This window comes from Haematobia irritans, chromosome 4 (assembly GCF_050003625.1).
Source record: "Haematobia irritans isolate KBUSLIRL chromosome 4, ASM5000362v1, whole genome shotgun sequence".
In the NCBI taxonomy this organism is placed as follows: Eukaryota; Metazoa; Arthropoda; class Insecta; order Diptera; family Muscidae; genus Haematobia; species Haematobia irritans.
In genome coordinates, this window is record NC_134400.1 from 153,152,635 (window position 1) to 153,173,828 (window position 21,194).

General features: G+C 39.3%; 2 protein-coding genes across 10 annotated transcripts in view; one reads left to right on the top strand and one right to left on the bottom strand.

Moving 5' to 3' along the window:
- Positions 1-21,194, bottom strand: part of dally (division abnormally delayed protein) — a 468,560-nt gene that overhangs the window by 232,292 nt on the left and 215,074 nt on the right. The gene's annotated exons all lie outside the window — the stretch shown is intronic.
- LOC142234309 (uncharacterized) lies at positions 6,884-15,521 on the top strand. Its single transcript, XM_075305410.1, has 2 exons — positions 6,884-7,101; positions 13,785-15,521. The coding sequence occupies exon 2, from the start codon at positions 13,789-13,791 to the stop codon at positions 14,866-14,868; it is 1,080 nt and encodes a 359-aa protein (XP_075161525.1). The 5' UTR covers positions 6,884-7,101; positions 13,785-13,788; the 3' UTR covers positions 14,869-15,521.

Here is a 21,194-nt window from a genome sequence, read left to right on the forward strand (position 1 = left end):
TAGAAAATTTATGAAGCATTTCATAGTTGGAGAGGAATATTTTGCAAAATCTTTGAAAACATCAAGAATTCTACCAACCTACCAAGTAGTATAGATATAGATATATATATATATATATATATATATATATATATATATATATATATATATATATATATATATATATATATATATATATATATATATATATATATATATATATATATATATATATATATATATATATATATATATATATATATATATATATATATATATATATATATATATATATACATTATGGGGTCTCAGAGCAATATTTCCATGTGTTACAAACGGAATGACAAAGTTAATATACCCCCCCTCCAATGGTAGAGGGTATAAAAACTACGATAAGTGTGGACAATGACAAAGTGCGGTCGAAACACATGTACCCTTCGAATGGATTTTAATCATACACTAATAGAACCAATTACGTTCCAAAATCGTGAACGGATGGTAACCAAATGAAACGGAAATGTTCAAGAAAAATCAAAACGTATTGATCACGGTTTCAAGCACGGGTGTTCACGATTTCATGAACAACTTTCGTTTTTCTTTGGCCATGAAAAGTCTTAAAATATTCGTTAGACGTTATTGTGGGAACTCCGTCAGTGGTGCAATGTGCTAAGGCGACTGTTAAAGCGTATGGAGAAGGCAATCCAGGATCGAGTCAGTGGTGATTTTTTCCCCAAACTGTTTTTTTCCTCGTGGTTGGGATTTTTTTTACCTTGTTGATCTGGGAATTTGTCTGGGGATAAAGCCGTGGTTTGGGGATTTTTTTCGTGGGATATTTCCACCATCAATCAGATAGTATTAAATTTGTTATAGAACATATAAAAGCAAAGTACAATAGGACCTATAGGTCTATCTTTACGAATTAATTTAGGTTGGGCTAAACCATGTTTCTGTTTGCCAAAATTAGGTATAGGTTGGATAAAATCACGAATATTATTGGTACACATATGAAACAAAATTTGCCGCTATAGATTGTTGAAAAAAATATTTTAGCGCCCCTTGATTTATCTCCTCTCGCAGATGAGCTACGCCCATGACACTTTCACTGGGGGATATTCCAAGAGTATAGCTACCTGCGTATACCCACTTTAGTTCGTTGTCGTGGGGTGTAAATCAGTGTTGAAAATAGTTGATATTCTAAAAAATAGTAATTTTACCCCCATTGACTTTTCTCCGTTCACAGATGAGCTACGCCCATGAGGCTTTCACTGGGGGATACTCCAAGAGTGCAGCTACCTGCGTAAACCCACTTTAGTTCGTTGTCGTGGGGTGTAAATAGGCGAAAATCAGTGTTGAAAATAGTTGATATTCGAACAAGTAGTAATTTTACTCCCATTAACTTTTCTCCGTTCACAGATGAGCTACGCCCATGAGGCTTTCACTGAGGGATACTCCAAGATTACAGCTACCTGGGTATACCCACTTTAGTTCGTTGTCGTGGGGTGTAAATAGGCGAAAATCAGTGTTGAAATTTTTACTAAAATTGCTTAGCCCCCCTTTTAAAATTTTAATAAGGTACGGTTATGGAAATGCAACTGTAACTTTCTCCCCATTCTGGGCTTTCTACTTATTTCAAAATTTAAAATAAATTGTACCCATAATGCGTTCAAAAACGGACATAACAGTTGATTTGAACTTCCCCTGATTTCTCCTCTCACAGATGACCTACGGCCATGGGCTTTTCACTGGGGGTACGCTCCTCCGTTGGGGTTACCAACGTGTACCCCCTTTGGCTCGTTGGTGTCTATCAGAAATAGCCAAAAAGGGGTTTGAACAGCTAGTTTAAAGGTCTATGTATAAAATATTTAATAAAATTTGTTCATATTTTATGCTTTTAATTAAACAGCAACAAATCAAGACGAAATTTGCTTGATTTTTTTGCGAATTTTCGTTGAAAAGTTAAAATAATAAAATAAAATTCTGATGGTTTGTGTCTTGGCTAAAAACAACTTTAACTTCACACCCTTGAATTAAAATTATATACATAAAACTATTATATTATTTTTTGGGGTATACTTTCGAAATTTTTGGGAATCTCTCTCGGAAAAATCTGGCAACCGTGGACCATTACATATTTAGATCATGAACACTGGTTGTTGTTGTGACGAGGCCTGGTGTCATATTATCGTTGTCAGGTTGACACCGTCTGTTCTTCGTTTGGCACCACATGTGTGTTGATTCGCTTTCATGAACGTATCGTTTTGAAACGTGCACGCCGTTCATGATTTTGTGTATGGGTGTAAGGAATTTTGGATTTAAATGTGAAAACTGTACTTCCAAAGTTCGAAAAAGGTCTTTGGGGGAATTCTGGACCCGAAGGTCAATATTTCCCTAGGAAAATGACCGTTGCCAAAAAGTGGTGAAAATATTCGTTTTGCATCCGGAAGAGGTGCAAAATTGGCGCAAAAAAGATGAATTTAACATGGACTTGTTATAGGACGGATGTCCTCCATTTCACTTCTTAAGGTGCACCCAGATAAGGAATATGATCACCTCAAACATGTTTTAAGAGCAAAATGTTATTTTTGGGTGGTGACCATGTAACATGGTTTTCGCAACCAGGTTATTTTCTCGTAAATCATGTATCTGATTTCGGCAAACAGGTTATATTTGACGAGAAAATAGCATTTTAGCGACAAACATGTTACATGGTCACCATACAAAAATAACACTTTGCTCTTGAAACATGTTTGAGGTGATCATCAGATCCTTCTCTGCGTGTGTGATCCGAATTTAAAATTATTTAAATTTTCCTCAGTCATCTCGGCGGGATATTTGCGGCAGTGTACAGATTACGATTGAAGTGGACCTGAAGTGGAGAAACTCGAACTGCTATTTTCAATCTAACCTATCCTACTGTGTTCATGCAAACTAATTGCAAACGCATTTTATTATTTTTTGTAAAATTTTCATGGCATTGTTATTTAAGCCCATTTACAATTCCTTCCATCACGTACGGGTTTAAATGTCAAGCATTATATTCTCAACTTTTGTTCTGATTCTAATGTCATTATAAAATTACTCAGCACTCAGGTTTCATATAAGTGAGGAGTTTTGCAAATAAAGTGCATTTGTCTTCATACGTAATAGAATTAAAAAACAAGCAAACAAAGGCCACAAGAGAGAGGTTTGTTGATGTAAGGTCGCGGGAAACTAGTATGAGAAGACGATGGGGAGGATAATATCGTACTATGACCCACATACTATACCCACATAATGGGTGCTCAACAACGACCAGCAACGGTATTGTCTGTGCAGAGTCTTGGTTCGTAAGTTAACCTTGCCACCTCGAATGGTTGAATGCATGTGCCAAAATTGTAAAATTTCCATTAAGCAAAAAAAAAAAAAAAAAAAAAACAACAACATGCAAAGTAAATGTTAGAAAACTAAAATAAAAGTTTAAGTCAACACTATTTATTGTCTACCTACATCTCTCTTCCATTGGACATTGTACCCATGGAAAGTGCACTCGAAAGTTAGCTTTTAAGTGATAATACGATATACTGTGGTACAAAACTTTTGTGGATTCTAACAAATACGGCTTCGGTGAAATTGTTGAGGGAATTGTAAATATCATAAGTCTGATTAGCACTGTTGACATGATTCTAAATTCATTTACATTTTTAAATTAGTATAATGCAAATTGTTTAAAACTACACTCAAAAAAGTTTACTGGATCCAAAAATTTTGAACTTCTCTTAAGGATTTTGGTATAGATTCCGAGCCAAAGATGCGGCTTCTTTAAAATAAAGACATTTTTAGCGACCTATCTGGCCTTAAGTCTAGGACCAATATGTTACCATTAAAATTAGAATTCAGATCTCATTTATCGAATTTTAATTTTCTTTTCGCGGTATATTAATAAAGTTATTCACATACGAATAAATGCCAGTTTAAACAAGTAAGGAAAGTCTAAAATCGGACGGGCCGACTATATTATACCCTGCACCACTTTGTAGATCTAAATTGTCGATACCATATCACATCCGTCAAATGTGTTGGGTGCTATATATAAAGGTTTGTCCCCAATACATACATTTAAATATCACTCGATTTGGACAGAATTTGATAGACTTCTAATAAATCTATAGACTCAAAATTTAAGTCGGGTAATGCACTAGGGTGGAACACAATGTTAGTAAAAAAATATGGGAAACATTTAAATCTGAAGCAATTTTAAGGAAACTTCGCAAACGTTTATTTATGATTTATCGCTCAATATATATGTATTAGAAGTTTAGGAAAATTAGATTCATTTCTACAACTTTTCGACTAAGCAAGTGGCGATTTTACAAGAAAAATGTTGGTATTAGAAAAATATATATATGGGAGCTATATATAAATCTGAACCGATTTCAACCAAATTGGGCACGCATAGCAACAATGCTAATTTTACTCTCAGTGCAAAATTTCAACTAAATCGGTGTTAAAAATTGGCCTCTGGGGTCATATGAGTGTAAATCGGGCGAAAGCTATATATGGGAGCTAAATCTAAATCTGAACCGATTTCAACCACATTTGGCACTCAGAGCCACAATGCTAATTCTACTCCCTGTGCAAAATTTCAACTAAATCGGAGCAAAAAATTGGCCTCTGTGGGCAAATGAGTGTAAATCGGGCCAAAGCTATATATGGGAGCTATTTCTAAATTTGTACCGATTTCAACCAAATTTGGCACGCATAGCTACAATGCTAATTCTACTTCCTGTGTAAAATTTCAATTAAATCGGAGTAAAAGATTGGCTACTGTGGTCATATGAGTGTAAATCTGGCGAACGATATATATGGGAGCTGTATCTAAATCTGAACCGCTTTCAACCAAATTTAGCACGCATAGCAATAATGCTAAGTGTACTCCCTGTGCAAAATTTCAACTAAATCGGATCAAAAAATTGGCCTCTGTGTTCATATGAGTGTAAATCGGGCGAAAGCTATATATGGGAGATATATCTAAATCTGAACCGATTTCAATCAAATTTGGCACGCATAGCTAGAATGCTAATTCTACTCCTTGTGCAAAATTTCAACTAAATCGGAGTTAAAAATTGGCCTCTGTGGTCATATGAGTGTAAATCGGGCGAAAGCTATATTTGGGAGCTATATCTAAATCTGAACCGATTTCAACCAAATTTGGCACGCATGGCTACAATGCTAATTCTACTCCCTGTGCAAAATGTCAACTAAATCGGAGTTAAAGATTGGCCACTGTGGTCATATGAGTGTAAATCCGGCGAACGATATATATGGGAGCTATATCTAAATCTGAACCGATTTCAACCAAATTTGGCACCCATAGCTACAATGCTAATTTTACTCCCTGTGCAAAATTTCAACTAAATCGGAGTTAAAAATTGGCTTCTGTGGTCATATGAGTGTAAATCGGGCGAAAGCTATATATGGGAGATATATCTAAATCTGAACCGATTTCAACCAAATTTGGCACGTATAGCAATAATGCTAAGTTTACTCCCTGTGCAAAATTTCAACTAAATCGGATCAAAAAATTGGCCTCTGTGTTCATATGAGTGTAAATCGGGCGAAAGCTATATATGGGAGCTATATCTAAATCTGAACCGATTTCAATCAAATTTGGCACGCATAGCTAGAATGTTAATTCTACTCCCTGTGCAAAATTTCAACTAAATCGGATTTAAAAATTGGCCTCTGTGGCCATATGAGTGTAAATCGGGCAAAATCTATATATGGGAGCTATATCTAAATCTGAACCGATTTTAACCAATTTTGGCACGCATAGCTACAATGCTAATTTTACTCCCTGTGCAAAATTTCAACTAAATCGGATCAAAAAATTGGCCTCTGTGTTCATATGAGTGTAAATCGGGTGAAAACTATATATGGGAGCTATATCTAAATCTGAACCGATTTCAATAAAATTTGGCACACTTAACTTCACTACTAATTGTACTCCTAGTGCAAAATTTCAACCAAATTGGGGTAAAACTCTGGCTTCTGGGACCGTATTAGTCCATATCGGGCGAAAGATATATAAGGAAGCTATATCTAAATCTGAACCGATTTCAATAAAATTTGGCACATTTGACTATAGTACTAATTGTTATTCTTGTGCAAAATTTTAAGCATATAAGGGTAAAATTCTGGCTTCTGGGGCCATATAAGTCCATATCGGACGAAATATATATATGGGACCTATATCTAAATCTGAACCGATTTCTTCCAAAATCAATAGGGTTCTATTCTGAGCCAAAACACATACTTGCGCCAAATTTGATGTCGATTGGAGTAAAACTGCGACCTAGACTTTGATTACAAAAATGTGTTCACGGACAGACGGACATGGCTAGATCGACTCTGGGACCCTTCCTGAGCATTATTGCCAAAGACACCATGTGCCTATCTCGTCTCCTTCTGGGTGTTGCAAACATATGCACTAACTTATAATACCCTGTTCCAAAGTATGGCGCAGGGTATGAAAATCCAAATTATAGCGGATACCTCAAAGTTAAAATGTTTTCTTAATTCCAAAAACATAAACTTTAAACCAAAGATGCTGTTTAAGTTCGAGTAAAGATTAATTGGACTTAATAGTGTTCGTTAGAATTTGTATACTACTTTTTGGTACATCCCTGCCAGAGTAGAAATGTCATAATTTGAATATTAATTTATCTTGTCTAAAGCCCCGCCTTCCGCCATCTTGGTTGAGAGCATCTCTCACTTTACTTGTTATCGATAAGCCAATTGGTGCGGTTGCAAATTTATCCATATCGTTGGAAATTATAGGTAATATTGTTTACCATTAATTATAATAGAAAACACCTTAATAAAACCTTCTGCTCTTGTTATATATTGAAAATATTAAACTATCGTGTTTTTATTTTTCTCTATATTTCCATACTTTTCGCATTCGGCGAACATTTTGATCCATTCGTACCGGATAATTGGACTTCGGAGTGGAAGAATTGGTTTAACCGGTGTTTTTCTTGGTTTTTGTTATAGACACAGTCCACCTGACCTGGTCATCAATTTCACCTTAAACTCAAACCAATCAGTTCATCATCCTCAACATCTGTTTCATCGTTTTATAAGGTAAGTGCAGTGCATTTTCCCTTATAAAGTGAGTTCGCGGTCGGTGCAACAACAAATATAGTGGTCGTCCGTCCATTTAAAGAAAAAAAAGGTTGTTTTACAACGCTACGCGATCGGTTTTTATTATAAATATTCCTAAAAGTGGTGTACAAGTTCAGTGATATCAGTGAATATTAGTGTTTTTTTTTATTTAAAGTGGTTTATTTGCCTTTATTTGCGTGAAAATATCGTTTTTCATTGTTTTTAAGTAAATTTTCATTTGCGGACGGCAAAACGCATTCAAGGTTTTTGTTTTTGTATTTCCATTTTGACGTCTGTGCAAATAATTTCGGAGAGAAATAACTTGGAGTACATGTTTTCACCACTTTCGTACACTAATATTCACTATACACATATATCACTCTCTTTGTTTCGTATATTCACCACTTTTTCGCGTTTTCTGTGCTGAAATTTCATTTATTAATTATTGTTTCGTTCATTTGCATACATTTGAGAACATACAAAAGCTTTTATTTTGTTTTGTTCTCATCAGTGTTGCGCTCTTAGTCGATTGCTATAGTATAGTGACTAATCGGGCACATCTCGTACTATCGTGTTATCGGATATCGATCATCATTTGAATTCTTAAGGGGGCTATACACTACGTGTAATTCCCACATTAGAATTCAAGTTGAATTCAAAGGTTTGAATATTTCCCGGTTGGAATCGGGGCTTGAATTAAAACTCGGTATATTTTGAAACTTTTACGCTCTCACACTGAGAGAAATTATTCGATCATTCAAATATTTGGTAAATTTTGAATATTTATTGGACAGGTATTTATTATTATTGATTTATTTATACCTTTGTTTATTATTATTATTATTATAATTTTTCTTGTGTCAAGCGTTCGGGGGTAATATTTTGTGCACCCTACATTCAGTATTTTCGGTTTCTGGGAACGTTTGATCTTTTGTCGGATTTTCGCGAGTTGTGGACTCGAATTAATCTTTGTAACTCGAGATAAAGTGCGTTTTGATATTTGATACGGATTGATTTATTTTGATAGTGAAAATTGTGTTTTTTCGTTTTGGTCGGAATTTGAGTTACTTTTGCGTATTTTGCTATTTTTATTGAACGGAACCTTGTCTGAGTTTGGTAATTTTATTGGCCGTTGCTTCTTGGCTATATTGTAATTTCGTATTTGGTTACATTCTTCAATTTGGTAGTTGAACGTAAAGTTAGAATGTCTGTATCTCCCTTTGATCGCTTTATTCGCGTTTCGGACGCTCTTATTAAATTCCACGCCCATTTTAATGCCATGAAAGATGAGGAGTTAGACGTCTATAGCCTCGAGATTCGAAGTGAGGAATTGGGGAAGTTGTGGACAAAGGTTCAGGATTGCTTTGAGGAATGCGTGGCTAGTTTACAGGGTGCCGGAACAACGCAAACGAGCGATATTGAATCGGTGGACGGGAAATATGACGCGTCCCATCAGGCTTATATGAATTGTTTGTCCGCGATAAATCGAAAATTGGGCCAGTTTCGTCGGTCACGTAGATCATCGATCACTTCGTCTGCGTCTTCGGTCGTTGCAGCATCGAGACGGAGTATCGGGTCTCATAAATCGACTCAAGGATCCGAAGCGATTTTGGCTAATAACGCGACTACTTCGATACCGGCTGATCGGGATGGGCAGTCGCTGCCTAATGGCAAAGCCGGGTTTAGGGGTGAAGTGGCCGTTAGTGGCCCTCCACTTTGTGATATGGTTCACAATTTGGCGTTGCCACCGTGCGATACGGATGTATTTGAGGGCAATTTTCTAGACTGGCCTACATTCCGGAATTTGTTTCAAGCAGTTTATGTTAACAATTCAAGATTAACGGACGTCGAGCGTTTGTGTCATCTTGTGCGGAAGACCAGTGGCGAAGCTAGGGAAATTGTCTCGAAGTTTCCGCTGACACATCGAAGTTTTGCCCTCGCGTGGAAGGCCCTCGTTGATGCATACGACAATAAGCGGGTTCTAGTTCACAATCAACTTAAGTCTCTCTTTGCAATTTCGGCAGTATCGGTAGAGACAAGTGCGGGTTTGAAATCGATTCAACGTGGAATCAATGGCTGTCTTTCGGCATTGAATACGTACGAAGTTTCGACCGATAATTGGGACCAGATACTCGTTTTTATTTGCCTTCAACGTTTGCCGCGGCTCACACAGACTCTTTGGGAGCAGAGTGTTAGGGACAAATCAGCCCTTTCGTCGTGGGCGGATTTAGACGCTTTTTTGTCCGAAAGGGTTCGTACGTTGATGTGTTTGCATGATTTGCGGGAAGACACGTCTTCGAAGCGTTCTCAGGAAAAGAAGGTAAAAGCGCATTTTACCAATGCGTCTTCTTCTAAATCGTCGCGTGCTTCGTCGGAATCTAAGTGCGTTATTTGTCCTAAACATAATCATAGACTTTCGGCTTGCGTTAAATTTGGTAAACTCTCGGTATCGGAACGTTACATAGTGGTAAAACGTAACCGGTTGTGCTTGAATTGCTTAATGAAAGGTCATGTGATGAAGGATTGTCCAAGACAATATTCGTGTGCAAAATGTAATTCGAGACATCATTCGCTATTGCATCGCGATTCTACGCCGTCTAATAGCGCGACTTCGGCGACGGGTTCGACCAACACCTTGTCGAGTTCAGCGGCTAGTTTTCAACCGAGAACTATGCCTTCGGTTGATCAGCCGCAACCTTCTACCTCGTCGGCGTGCCTACCTCGCCAGGCATTTCATACGACGCAAAATAGGGCCGTGCTTTTGGGAACTGCGATGATTAATATCATGCACGATGGGGTTTCATATCCGGCACGCGCTTTGATTGACCCCGCTTCAGAATCTTCGTTTCTGACGGAACGCTTTCGAAATCGGGTGAAACTACCGGTTCACGCGGCTAATGTTACAATTTCGGGGGTAAATAGCGCAATTTCGGCCAAATCGAGTAAAATGTGTAATTTGAAAATCGGATCTCCACTCAACGCGTCGGTTTTGTTGGAAACTATGGCTATAGTGCTCCAATCTATATCCGGGAATTTACCTTCCTTTACGGTGTCGCAGGAAGTTTTGTCTCAGATTCCGGATATTCGCTTAGCTGATCCGAATCTTTTCGTGTCGAGACCGGTCGATATTCTACTAGGCGCTGACTTGTACCCGAGAATACTATTAGAAGGTTGCCGGCAGATTGCGGCTCAATCATTGATAGCACAGAACAGTGTTTTCGGCTGGCTAGTAACGGGTCCGATTTCTACATCGCAAATTCAAACATTTACTACGACTATAGCGGTTGATGAAGAGGAAAATTTAGATAGAACGCTTTTACGGTTTTGGGAGTTGGAGGAAACACCACGTAAAGGGGTTTTGTCCCCCTCCGATAAGTTCTGTGAGGAAAATTACGTTCGGACAACGCGCAGAGATTCGGAAGGTAGATATATAGTTACACTTCCGCTAAAGGAAGAGCTCGGTCCTCGTGGATATTTGGGTGAGTCCCGAACAACTGCTTTGAGGCAATTTTATCGTAATGAATCGTCATTATCGAAAAGGCCGGACGTGAAATCAGTTTATGATAGTGTTGTTAAAGAATATTTGCATTTGGATCACATGAGGCCAGTATCCGCCATTTCTGCAAGTGATACACTTTCGTGTTATCTTCCACATCATCCTGTCATTAACCTCGAGAAGAAGACTTCCAAACTTCGCGTCGTATTTAATGCGTCTAATAAAACGTCCAACGGGAATAGTCTTAACGATATCCTTCACGTAGGTCCCACTTTGCAGCAGGACTTAGTCCTTCTTATTGTGCGATGGCGACTATTTAAATACGTGTTCAACTGCGATATTACACAGATGTATAGGCAGATTCGAGTGGACTCTTCTCATGCTCCGTTGCAGAGAATTGTTTTTAGGGATTCTCCGACAAGGACAGTCCAGGACTATGAACTACAAACGGTGACCTTCGGTGTAAACTGTGCACCATATCTCGCGATACGGACACTGTTACAGTTAGCTGAAGACACTGAGGAGGAGTTTCCACTCGCGGCCGATATATTACGTAAATGTATGTACGTTGATGACGTTTTGACCGGAACTCATGACCTTGAAACTGCGATAATGGCTCGGGATCAATTAATCGCGGCGCTTGCGACGGCTAAATTTGAACTGCGGAAATGGACATCGAATTATAGAGAAATTTTAGATTCACTACCGCCGGAATATTTGGTTGATGCTCAATTGCTGGCATTTGTCGAGGCTAGCAATTCGAAACCATTGGGTGTGAGATGGAATGCTCAATTGGATGCATTCTACTTCGCGGTCGAGCCTATAGCAAAAAGGTGTGGATACACTAAACGGGAAGTGTTGTCGGCTATCGCGAAATTATTCGACCCTGTCGGTTGGTTAGGTCCAGTGATAATTGTGGCAAAGATTATCATGCAGAAGGTTTGGCTTGATCGCGTCGGCTGGGATGAAATACTGCCTTCGGCAACGGCATCCGAGTGGGAAAAATTTGTAGATAGTTATCCGGATGTCAATTCGATAAATATTCCTCGGTGGATTCGTTACACACCGTGCACTTCGGCCGAGCTTCACGTATTTTCAGATGCCTCGGTTAAGGCATACGCGGGGGTAGTATATATTCGAGTTTTGGCCCCGAATGGCGAGATTGTCGTTAATTTGCTATCGTGCAAGACGAAAGTTGCTCCGTTGAAATCGGTTTCTTTGCCTCGTTTGGAGCTTTGCGGCGCTGTTTTAGCGTCCGAACTCGCAAGAACGGTCATTCGAGAAATCGGTATTGATTTTGGTCGAATTTATTGTTGGACGGATTCGACTATTGTACTAGCCTGGTTAAAGAAAACGCCTTCGGCTTGGACAACATTTGTCGCGAATAGGGTATGTCGCATTCAGGAGAACGTCGGTGGTACGAATTGGTATCATGTGAGGTCGGAGGATAATCCTGCTGATCTTGGCAGCCGCGGTGTGTCCCCTTCGGATTTGGCCGCCTCTCGACTTTGGTGGCATGGGCCTCAGTGGCTATCGTGTAGTCAATCGGAATGGCCGGTTCGTGACACTTCCTCTTTTGACACCGACGTAGAAATTCGGTCTGTGAAGGCACATGCTTCTTTCGTTAATTCATACGAGGATGTTCTCGATAGATTTTCTTCTCTGGATAGAGCGCTGCGTGTTATTTCATATGTTATGAGATTCTTTTATCGGACGCATCCCGCTCATAGGCGTGATTGTAGCTATGCGGATCACAGTTTATCATCGTCGGAGATTAGGGCAACTAAAAGTCGCTTGATAGTGCTTGCTCAAAAAATGAATTATGGTAATGAATATAAGGACTTGATGGATAGGTCTTCGTTAGGTACTGGCAGTTCACTTGTTTCTTTGAACCCGTTCCTTGATGAAATGGGTGTAATGCGGATGTATGGTCGTTTGAGCCGCTCGCCTATTCTTTCGTATTCGGAGCGGCACCCTATAATTTTGCCCTACAGCTGTCGATTCACGAAGCTTTTGGTGGAATTTGTTCATTTGATTTCCATTCATGGAGGAAATCAGTTGATGTTGCGTATTCTTCGTATAGAATACTGGATACCTCGGGTGAGGAATCTTATTCGTTCGGTTATACATAGGTGTAAACCATGTCTTTTGGAGAGGAAACGGGTTTGTAGTCAGGTGATGGCTCCTCTTCCTCCGGAAAGAACTGTTCTCGACAGACCTTTTACGACGACTGGCGTAGACTATGCAGGCCCCTTTGAGGTGAAGTCGTTCACCGGACGTTATTGTCGCATAACTAAAGGTTATGTGTGCGTTTTCGTGTGTTTTGCTACTAGGGCGATTCATTTGGAAGCGGTTTCCGACTTGTCGACTGCCGGCTTTCTTGCGGCATTTCATAGGTTTGTTGCTCGTCGGGGTTGTCCTGCGACCATTTTCTCGGACAATGGGACAAATTTTGTCGGTGCGTCGCGTGAGCTTGAACGAAATTTCCGGGATGTAATTAGGGGAAGCAGTGATGTCGTGTCCTCTAAGTTTGCACACCAGGGCCTATCGTGGCGATTTATCCCAGCTGGTGCGCCTCATATGGGAGGCCTTTGGGAAGCTGGGGTGAAGAGTTTTAAGTTGCATTTCAGAAGGCAAATAGGGAATGTTCGTTTCACGTTTGAAGAGTTTTCGACGGTGTTGGCTCGTATTGAGGCTTGTTTGAATTCAAGACCTCTTTGTCCCCAATCGGATAACCCGCAGGAGCTTGACGCTTTGACACCGGGTCATTTTCTTATAGGTGCCCCTCTACTCGCCCCTGCTGAGCCAGTTATAACCGAACAGCCTCTTTCGTTGGTGAATCGGTTTCGTAAGGTACAGGCTCTTGCACAACAGTTTTGTGTACGTTGGAAAGAGGAATATTTGAAGAATCTGCATATGAGATATAAGTGGAAATTTCCTCAGCGCGATGTTATGGTAAATGACCTAGTCGTTATTCGTCATGAACAGCTTCCACCAACTTCTTGGAAATTAGGTCGAGTCGTGTCGGTTCACCCGGGCGTAGATGGTCACATTCGGGTCGCGGATATACGTACGGAGAATGGCGTTGTAAGACGACCTATAGCTAAGTTGGTCTCATTGACCGACACTTCGGCGAACTCTTTGTAATTCGTATATTTTCTCGCAGTATCATGGAAAATACCTCGTGCTTCGCTGACGACTTGGAAAATTTCGAGGTTATTATGGATCAATCGGATGATGATACTGCGTGCCCCCTTGATATGTCGGCGGTCGAACGGGCATTGTTGGAGGAGCCGATGGCGATACCGTCGCCTGCCATTCCGGAGGTTCAGCTATCGCCCCAAGAAATTGAGAGTCCACCTCCGGTAGTTGTGGATGAGCCCGTGGTGGCGCCTGCTGTAGTAGAGGCTACTGATGTTGGTCGAACTCCTGCTCAATTGGTTTGCAGGGTTTGTGGAGGTCGTCACGCATTGCGGCGGTGTCGGAAGTTCCTCTCTCTTTCGATTGAGAAGAGGATACGTATGGTGGTACGACATCGCTATTGCTACAGATGTCTAGCACAGACCCACCAGTCGAAGGATTGTCCTAGCCGGCGTAGGTGCCCCAGTTGCTCCGGGGACCACAATGTTTTGTTACACGCTGCGGCTGTGGCGCCTCGAATTGAACATGGGAGCTCGAGGTCTGCTCAGCGGATTCGTAGTGGGAGCCATACGAATCGTCCGTCCGATCTTGCTGTGGCACGGTCATATTCCGATTTTGGCGGCGTCGGAGTTCTGCCTCTGCAGAATGTCGTTACTCTGGCGCCCAGCCTCGTAGTCCGCGTGTCCCCCCATGGTGTGTCCGTTCCGGTCCGTGCAGTAATCGACAACTGCGCGCGCCAAAGCCAAATCTGTCGTTCTATGGTCGAGAACTTAGGGCTACCGGTTACAAATATTGAGGGGGTCCAATTTTGCCGGTTGACAGTATCGTCCGCTTATGATCCAGAGCAGCGACTGACGTTTACTGCTCGTGTGCACGATCTAGGTCGTGTGTTGACCCCCGCCGAAGCCGTGCCAGAACGGATCAAGGAATCCTTTTTGGGATTACCTTTGGCAGATCCGCAATTTTACCGAGTGGGACGGGTTGCGATCGTTTTTGGTCCTGAGGTGTATGGGCGAATCATAACACATAGGGTGTATACGTCGCCCGGTCTCCCGGTGGCTCATTATACAATCTTCGGTTGGGTTCTGTCCGGGTTGTGTAACTGCTAGGGTAAATGCGCGAGAGCCCCCCTTTTGGGTTCTAACGGCCCCCTTTTGGCCATCGTTTTATTGTATCTCTTCGCGAGAGCCCCCTTTTTGGGGTTCTAACGGGTCCCCTTTTGACCCATCGATATATTGTCGCGAGAGCCCCCCTTTTGGGTTCTACCAGGTCCCCTTCTGACCTTACGTAATATCTAGTCTTAGGTTGAATTTGAAAAGATAAATGAATTAATAAATTGGATTTATGGTAAATGAACTGAAGGAAACTCACTTTGCACTGCACTTAGCCTCATTTTGTATTTTAAGTTTAGTTTTAGTTACAACATACCTTGATGTTGCAAGGCGGCCGGCAATGTTTAAGTTCGAGTAAAGATTAATTGGACTTAATAGTGTTCGTTAGAATTTGTATACTACTTTTTGGTACATCCCTGCCAGAGTAGAAATGTCATAATTTGAATATTAATTTATCTTGTCTAAAGCCCCGCCTTCCGCCATCTTGGTTGAGAGCATCTCTCACTTTACTTGTTATCGATAAGCCAATTGGTGCGGTTGCAAATTTATCCATATCGTTGGAAATTATAGGTAATATTGTTTACCATTAATTATAATAGAAAACACCTTAATAAAACCTTCTGCTCTTGTTATATATTGAAAATATTAAACTATCGTGTTTTTATTTTTCTCTATATTTCCATACTTTTCGCATTCGGCGAACAGATGCTAAATCCTCAAAATAAGTTTTAGCCTATACGAGTATTTGAAAATTTTTTATCTTACATCTAAATATTCAATATTTCAGTTAATTTAAGGACGATTTCTTTAAATCAAAAATTTGTTTCTTTATTCTAAGGAAAATTTTCCTTAGTTCAAAGACATGCGACATTAACGGAGGGACACAGATTTACAAAATTTGTGTACTAAATTTAATGAAAACAAATTTCGAAGTAATGATTATAAACCTTAATTAAAATGTCATTATTTTAAAGAAATTTGTCCGTAATATTTTGTAAATTGCGCATCCTAAAATTTAGGTTGCATAATCTTTAATATCACGTAAATATTTTTCAATGTATAGATAATACAATCATTTTGTTTTACATGGATGCATCGATCAGGCAAATTAAAATTAAAATTGAATGAAATAAAATTAAATTATTTACAATTTAATAATTAATTTCGCTTTTTTATTTGTATTTTTTCAATTTCGCTTCTAATTATTTTTGTTACTTTTTTGCTTTCCTGGCATTACTTACAAATGCATAGCCTTACTAAAATGAAATCCCCACTACGAGCCATACGGGAGTGTGTTTTCTATTTAATTCTCTTTGAATACATGAAGCTGAGTGGGAAAATTGTAGTAAAAGCAAAATAAAACAAAAAAAAAAATGAAATTCATGCAAAAAATGCAATCGCACTAAGCAAAATGTTTCATTTTACACAGACACCATGGCCAGCTTATGTATCTGCAAGGCACCTACTATAATAGGAAGAATGAAAAAGGCTGAAAGTTCGATCAGGCCGAATCTTATATACCCTCCAACATGGATTGCATGTAAAGTTCCACTACAAATTGTCATTCACAATCGAATTACTTGGCTTGTGGTAGCAGTTGCCAATTGGCAAGTTTTTATACCCTCGACCATAGGATGGGGGTATATTAACTTTGTCATCCCGTTTGTAACACATCGAAATATTGATCTAAGACCCCATAAAGTATATATATTCTGGGTCGTGGTGAAATTCTGAGTCGATCTGAGCATGTCCGTCCATCCTTCCGTCTGTTGAAATCACGCTAACTTCCGAACGAAACAAGCTATCGACTTGAAACTTGGCATTCAAGTCGTTATTGATGTAGGTCGGATGGTATCGAAAATGGGCCATATCGGTCCATAATTATATATAGTCCCCATATAAACCGATCCCCCGATTTGGCTTGCGGAGCCTCTAAGAGAAGCAAATTTCATCCGATCCGGCTGAAATTTGGTACATGGTGCTGGTATATGTTCTCTAATGACCATGCACAAATAGGTCGAAATCGGTCCATAATTATATATAGCCCCCATATAAGCCGATCCCCAGATTTGACCTCCAGAGCCTCTTAGAGGAGCAAAAGTCATCCGATCCGATTGAAATTTGGTCCATGGAGTTAGTATATTGTCTCTAACAACCATGCAAGAATTGGTCCATATCGGTCCATAATTATATATAGCCCCCATATAAACCGTTCCCCAGATTTGATCTCCGGAGCCTCTTAGAGGAGCAAAATTCATCCGATCCGGTTGATATTTGGTACGTGGTGTTAGTATATGGTCTCTAACAACCATGCAAGAATTGGTCCATATCGGTCCATAATTATATATAGCCCCCATATAAATCGATCCCCAGATTGTCCTCCGGAGCCTCTTGGAGGAGCAAAATTCATCCGATCCGGTTGAAATTTGGAACGTGGTGTTAGAATGTGGTCTCCAACAAACACGCAAGAATTGGTCCATATCGGTCCATAATTATATATAGCCCCCATATAAACCGTTCCCCAGATTTGATCTCCGGAGCCTCTTAGAGGAGCAAAATTCATCCGATCCGGTTGATATTTGGTACGTGGTATTAGTATATGGTCTCTAATAACCATGCCAAAGTTGGTCCATATCGGTCCATAATTATATATAGCCCCCATATAAACCGATCCCCAGATTTGCCTCTAAGAGAGGCAAATTTCATCCGATTGGGTACGTGGTGTTAGTATATGGTCTCTAACAACCATGCAAGAATTGGTCCATATCGGTCCATAATTATATATAGCCCCCATATAAATCGATCCCCAGATTTGTCCTCCGGAGCCTCTTGGAGGAGCAAAATTCATCCGATCCGGTTGAAATTTATAACGTGGTGTTAGTATATGGTCTCTAACAACCATGCAAGAATTGGTCCATATCGGTCCATAATTATATATAGCCCCCATATAAACCGTTCCCCAGATTTGATCTCCGGAGCCTCTTAGAGGACCAAAATTCATCCGATCCGGTTGATCGGTTGGTACGTGGTGTTAGTATATGGTCTCTAACAACCATGCCAAAATTGGTCCATATCGGTCCATAATTATATATAGCCCCCATATAAACCGATCCCCAGATTTGCCTCTAAGAGAGGCAAATTTCATCCGATCCGGCTGAAATTTGGTAAATGGTGTTAGAATGTGGTCTCCAACAAACACGCAAGAATTGGTCCATATCGGTCCATAATTATATATAGCCCCCATATAAACCGTTCCCCAGATTTGATCTCCGGAGCCTCTTAGAGGAGCAAAATTCATCCGATCCGGTTGATATTTGGTACGTGGTATTAGTATATGGTCTCTAATAACCATGCCAAAGTTGGTCCATATCGGTCCATAATTATATATAGCCCCCATATAAACCGATCCCCAGATTTGCCTCTAAGAGAGGCAAATTTCATCCGATTGGGTACGTGGTGTTAGTATATGGTCTCTAACAACCATGCAAGAATTGGTCCATATCGGTCCATAATTATATATAGCCCCCATATAAATCGATCCCCAGATTTGTCCTCCGGAGCCTCTTGGAGGAGCAAAATTCATCCGATCCGGTTGAAATTTATAACGTGGTGTTAGTATATGGTCTCTAACAACCATGCAAGAATTGGTCCATATCGGTCCATAATTATATATAGCCCCCATATAAACCGTTCCCCAGATTTGATCTCCGGAGCCTCTTAGAGGACCAAAATTCATCCGATCCGGTTGATCGGTTGGTACGTGGTGTTAGTATATGGTCTCTAACAACCATGCCAAAATTGGTCCATATCGGTCCATAATTATATATAGCCCCCATATAAACCGATCCCCAGATTTGCCTCTAAGAGAGGCAAATTTCATCCGATCCGGCTGAAATTTGGTAAATGGTGTTAATATATGGCCTCAAACACCCATGCAAAACTTGGTCGAAATCGGTCCATAATTATATATAGCCCCCGTATAAACCGATCCCCCGATTTGACCTCTGGATCCCCTTGGAAGTGCAAAAGTCATCCGATTCGGTTGAAATTGGGTACATGATGTTAGTATGTGGTTTCTAAAAAACACGATATGGACACGAATTGGTCCATATCGGTCCATAATTATATATAGCTCCCATATAAACCGTTCTCCAGATTTGAGAAGCAAAATTCATCCGATCCGGTTGAAATTTGCAACGTGGTGTTAGTATGTGGCCGCTAATAACCATCCCAAATTTGGTCCATAGCGGTCTATAGTTATATATAGCCGATCCCCAATCACACACAAATTGGTCCATATCGGTTCATAATCATGGTTGCCACTCGAGCCAAAAATAATCTACCAAAGTTTTATTTCTATAGAAAATTTTGTCAACATTTTATTTCTATGGAAATTTTTTCAAAATGTTATTCCTATAGAAAATTTTGTCAAACTTTATTTCTATAGAAAATTTTGGCGAAATTTTATTTCTATAGAAAATGTTGTCACAATTTTAATTCTATTGAAAATATTGTCAAAATTTTATTTCTATAGAAAATTTTGTCAAAATGTTATTTCTATAGAAATTGTTGTCAAAATTTTATTTCTATAGAATTTTTTGTCAAAATTTTATTTCTATACAAAATTTTGTCAAACTTAATTATGTACGTATTTCATCGGCCTTTTTTAGTTTAATATATACTACGTATGGACTACCTTGTAATTTAGAAGACGGTGTTAGGAAGTTTTAAGATACCTTGCCATCGGCAAGTGTTACCGCAACCCAAGTAATTCAATTGTGGATGACAGTCTTCAGTAGAAGTTTCTACGCAATCCATGGTGGAGGGTACATAAGCTTCGGCCTGGCCGAACTTACGGCCGTATATACTTGTTCCTATATAATTCACTTTAGTTATTGATTGGATAATATAAAGGGGGGTCTATTTGCAAAACGATACGACCTATATTAATAACCACTACTTGCAATGCAAAGATGAATGAACTAACGGACGAGCATCGCTGTTACATCTAAGAATTCCACCACGACCTAGAGTTCATAAACTGTATGGGGTTTGATACCAATATTTCGATGCGTCACATACGTAATGACAATCTTAGTTTACGCTCCATTCTATGGTGAAGGGTATAAAAATATGTGATTGCATCTGTGATAGAATCCAGCTCATTCCATGGCATTCATCCAGTCAGTCAGTCAGTCAGTCAGTCAGTCAGTCAATAATGCCATTTACAACCTACGTTGGATTTTGCGATATGTTTACTTCTATACCATCCCAAAAGATAGATGAAATCACACCACTACATTCCATACTGAGTAATAGTGTTTGAAAGAAAAATCAGCCAGCGAGTCAACCAGATGATTTTCTAATGCAATTTGTTTAGTACTCTCTGTTTACACTTACACTGTCGATCAATTGGATAAGGACATGATAGAGCATTATCGTAGGCACAGATTGTATATGGGAGGATAGATTATGACATGGTTACATTACAAAAACTAAAACTTTTTATACCCTTCACCACTACTGTGGTACAGGGTATAATAAGTTTGTGCATTTGTATGTAACACCAAGAAGGAAAAGTCTGAGACCCATCATTTAACAGGTTGAAAAAATATATATGGGAGCTAACATTATTATGAATATTTATGGTCCTTATACCAATGTTCTGCAGTGTTTTTTATTTCCTTCTATATGCACACATGAGCTTATTATGATGTGAGAAGTGTTTTCGAAAAGTGCTCACACTCTTGTTTCGTTTTTAAAAAAATCCATTCATAATTTTTCTTCTAATTTCTAATAGTTATAAGTTTTGTGGTTTTGAAAATGCAATTATGAATTACAGTTTGTTCTTGATTTTCATTTTTATTACTTTTTGGAAAAATCCATATTTTTCTATTGAAATTGTTGATGTTGATTTTCAATTGCAATAATCAAATGTTTTTGTTCTTCTTACAAAATGGCACATTTATTTATGATGTCATCAATTGCCAGAATAACAGATGGTTTCAGCTGTCATTATTACTACACGTTTGTTTACATTGTATTCAATGACATATGAATACAGTGAGTCATGGAATGAGAATTTAATTCTGATAAATTGGGATACCAAATTTTAGCAAATTTATGATGATTTTCGTAAATTTTATGGTGTAATAAAGCTTTAAGCTATTCAAATTTGTAAGGAGTACATGCTTTATTCTAAAGTTGGGGTATCTGCCAGACTCAGAAAAATTAAAAAAAACAAGTAAGGAAAGTCTAAAGTCGGGCGGGGCCGACTATATTATACCTTGCACCACTTTGTAGATCTAAATTTTCGATACCAT

What these genes read in the sequence shown, in the direction of transcription:
- LOC142234309 (XM_075305410.1), top strand. Translation starts at nt 13,789, where the DNA reads ATGGAAAATACCTCGTGCTTCGCTGACGACTTGGAAAATTTCGAGGTT.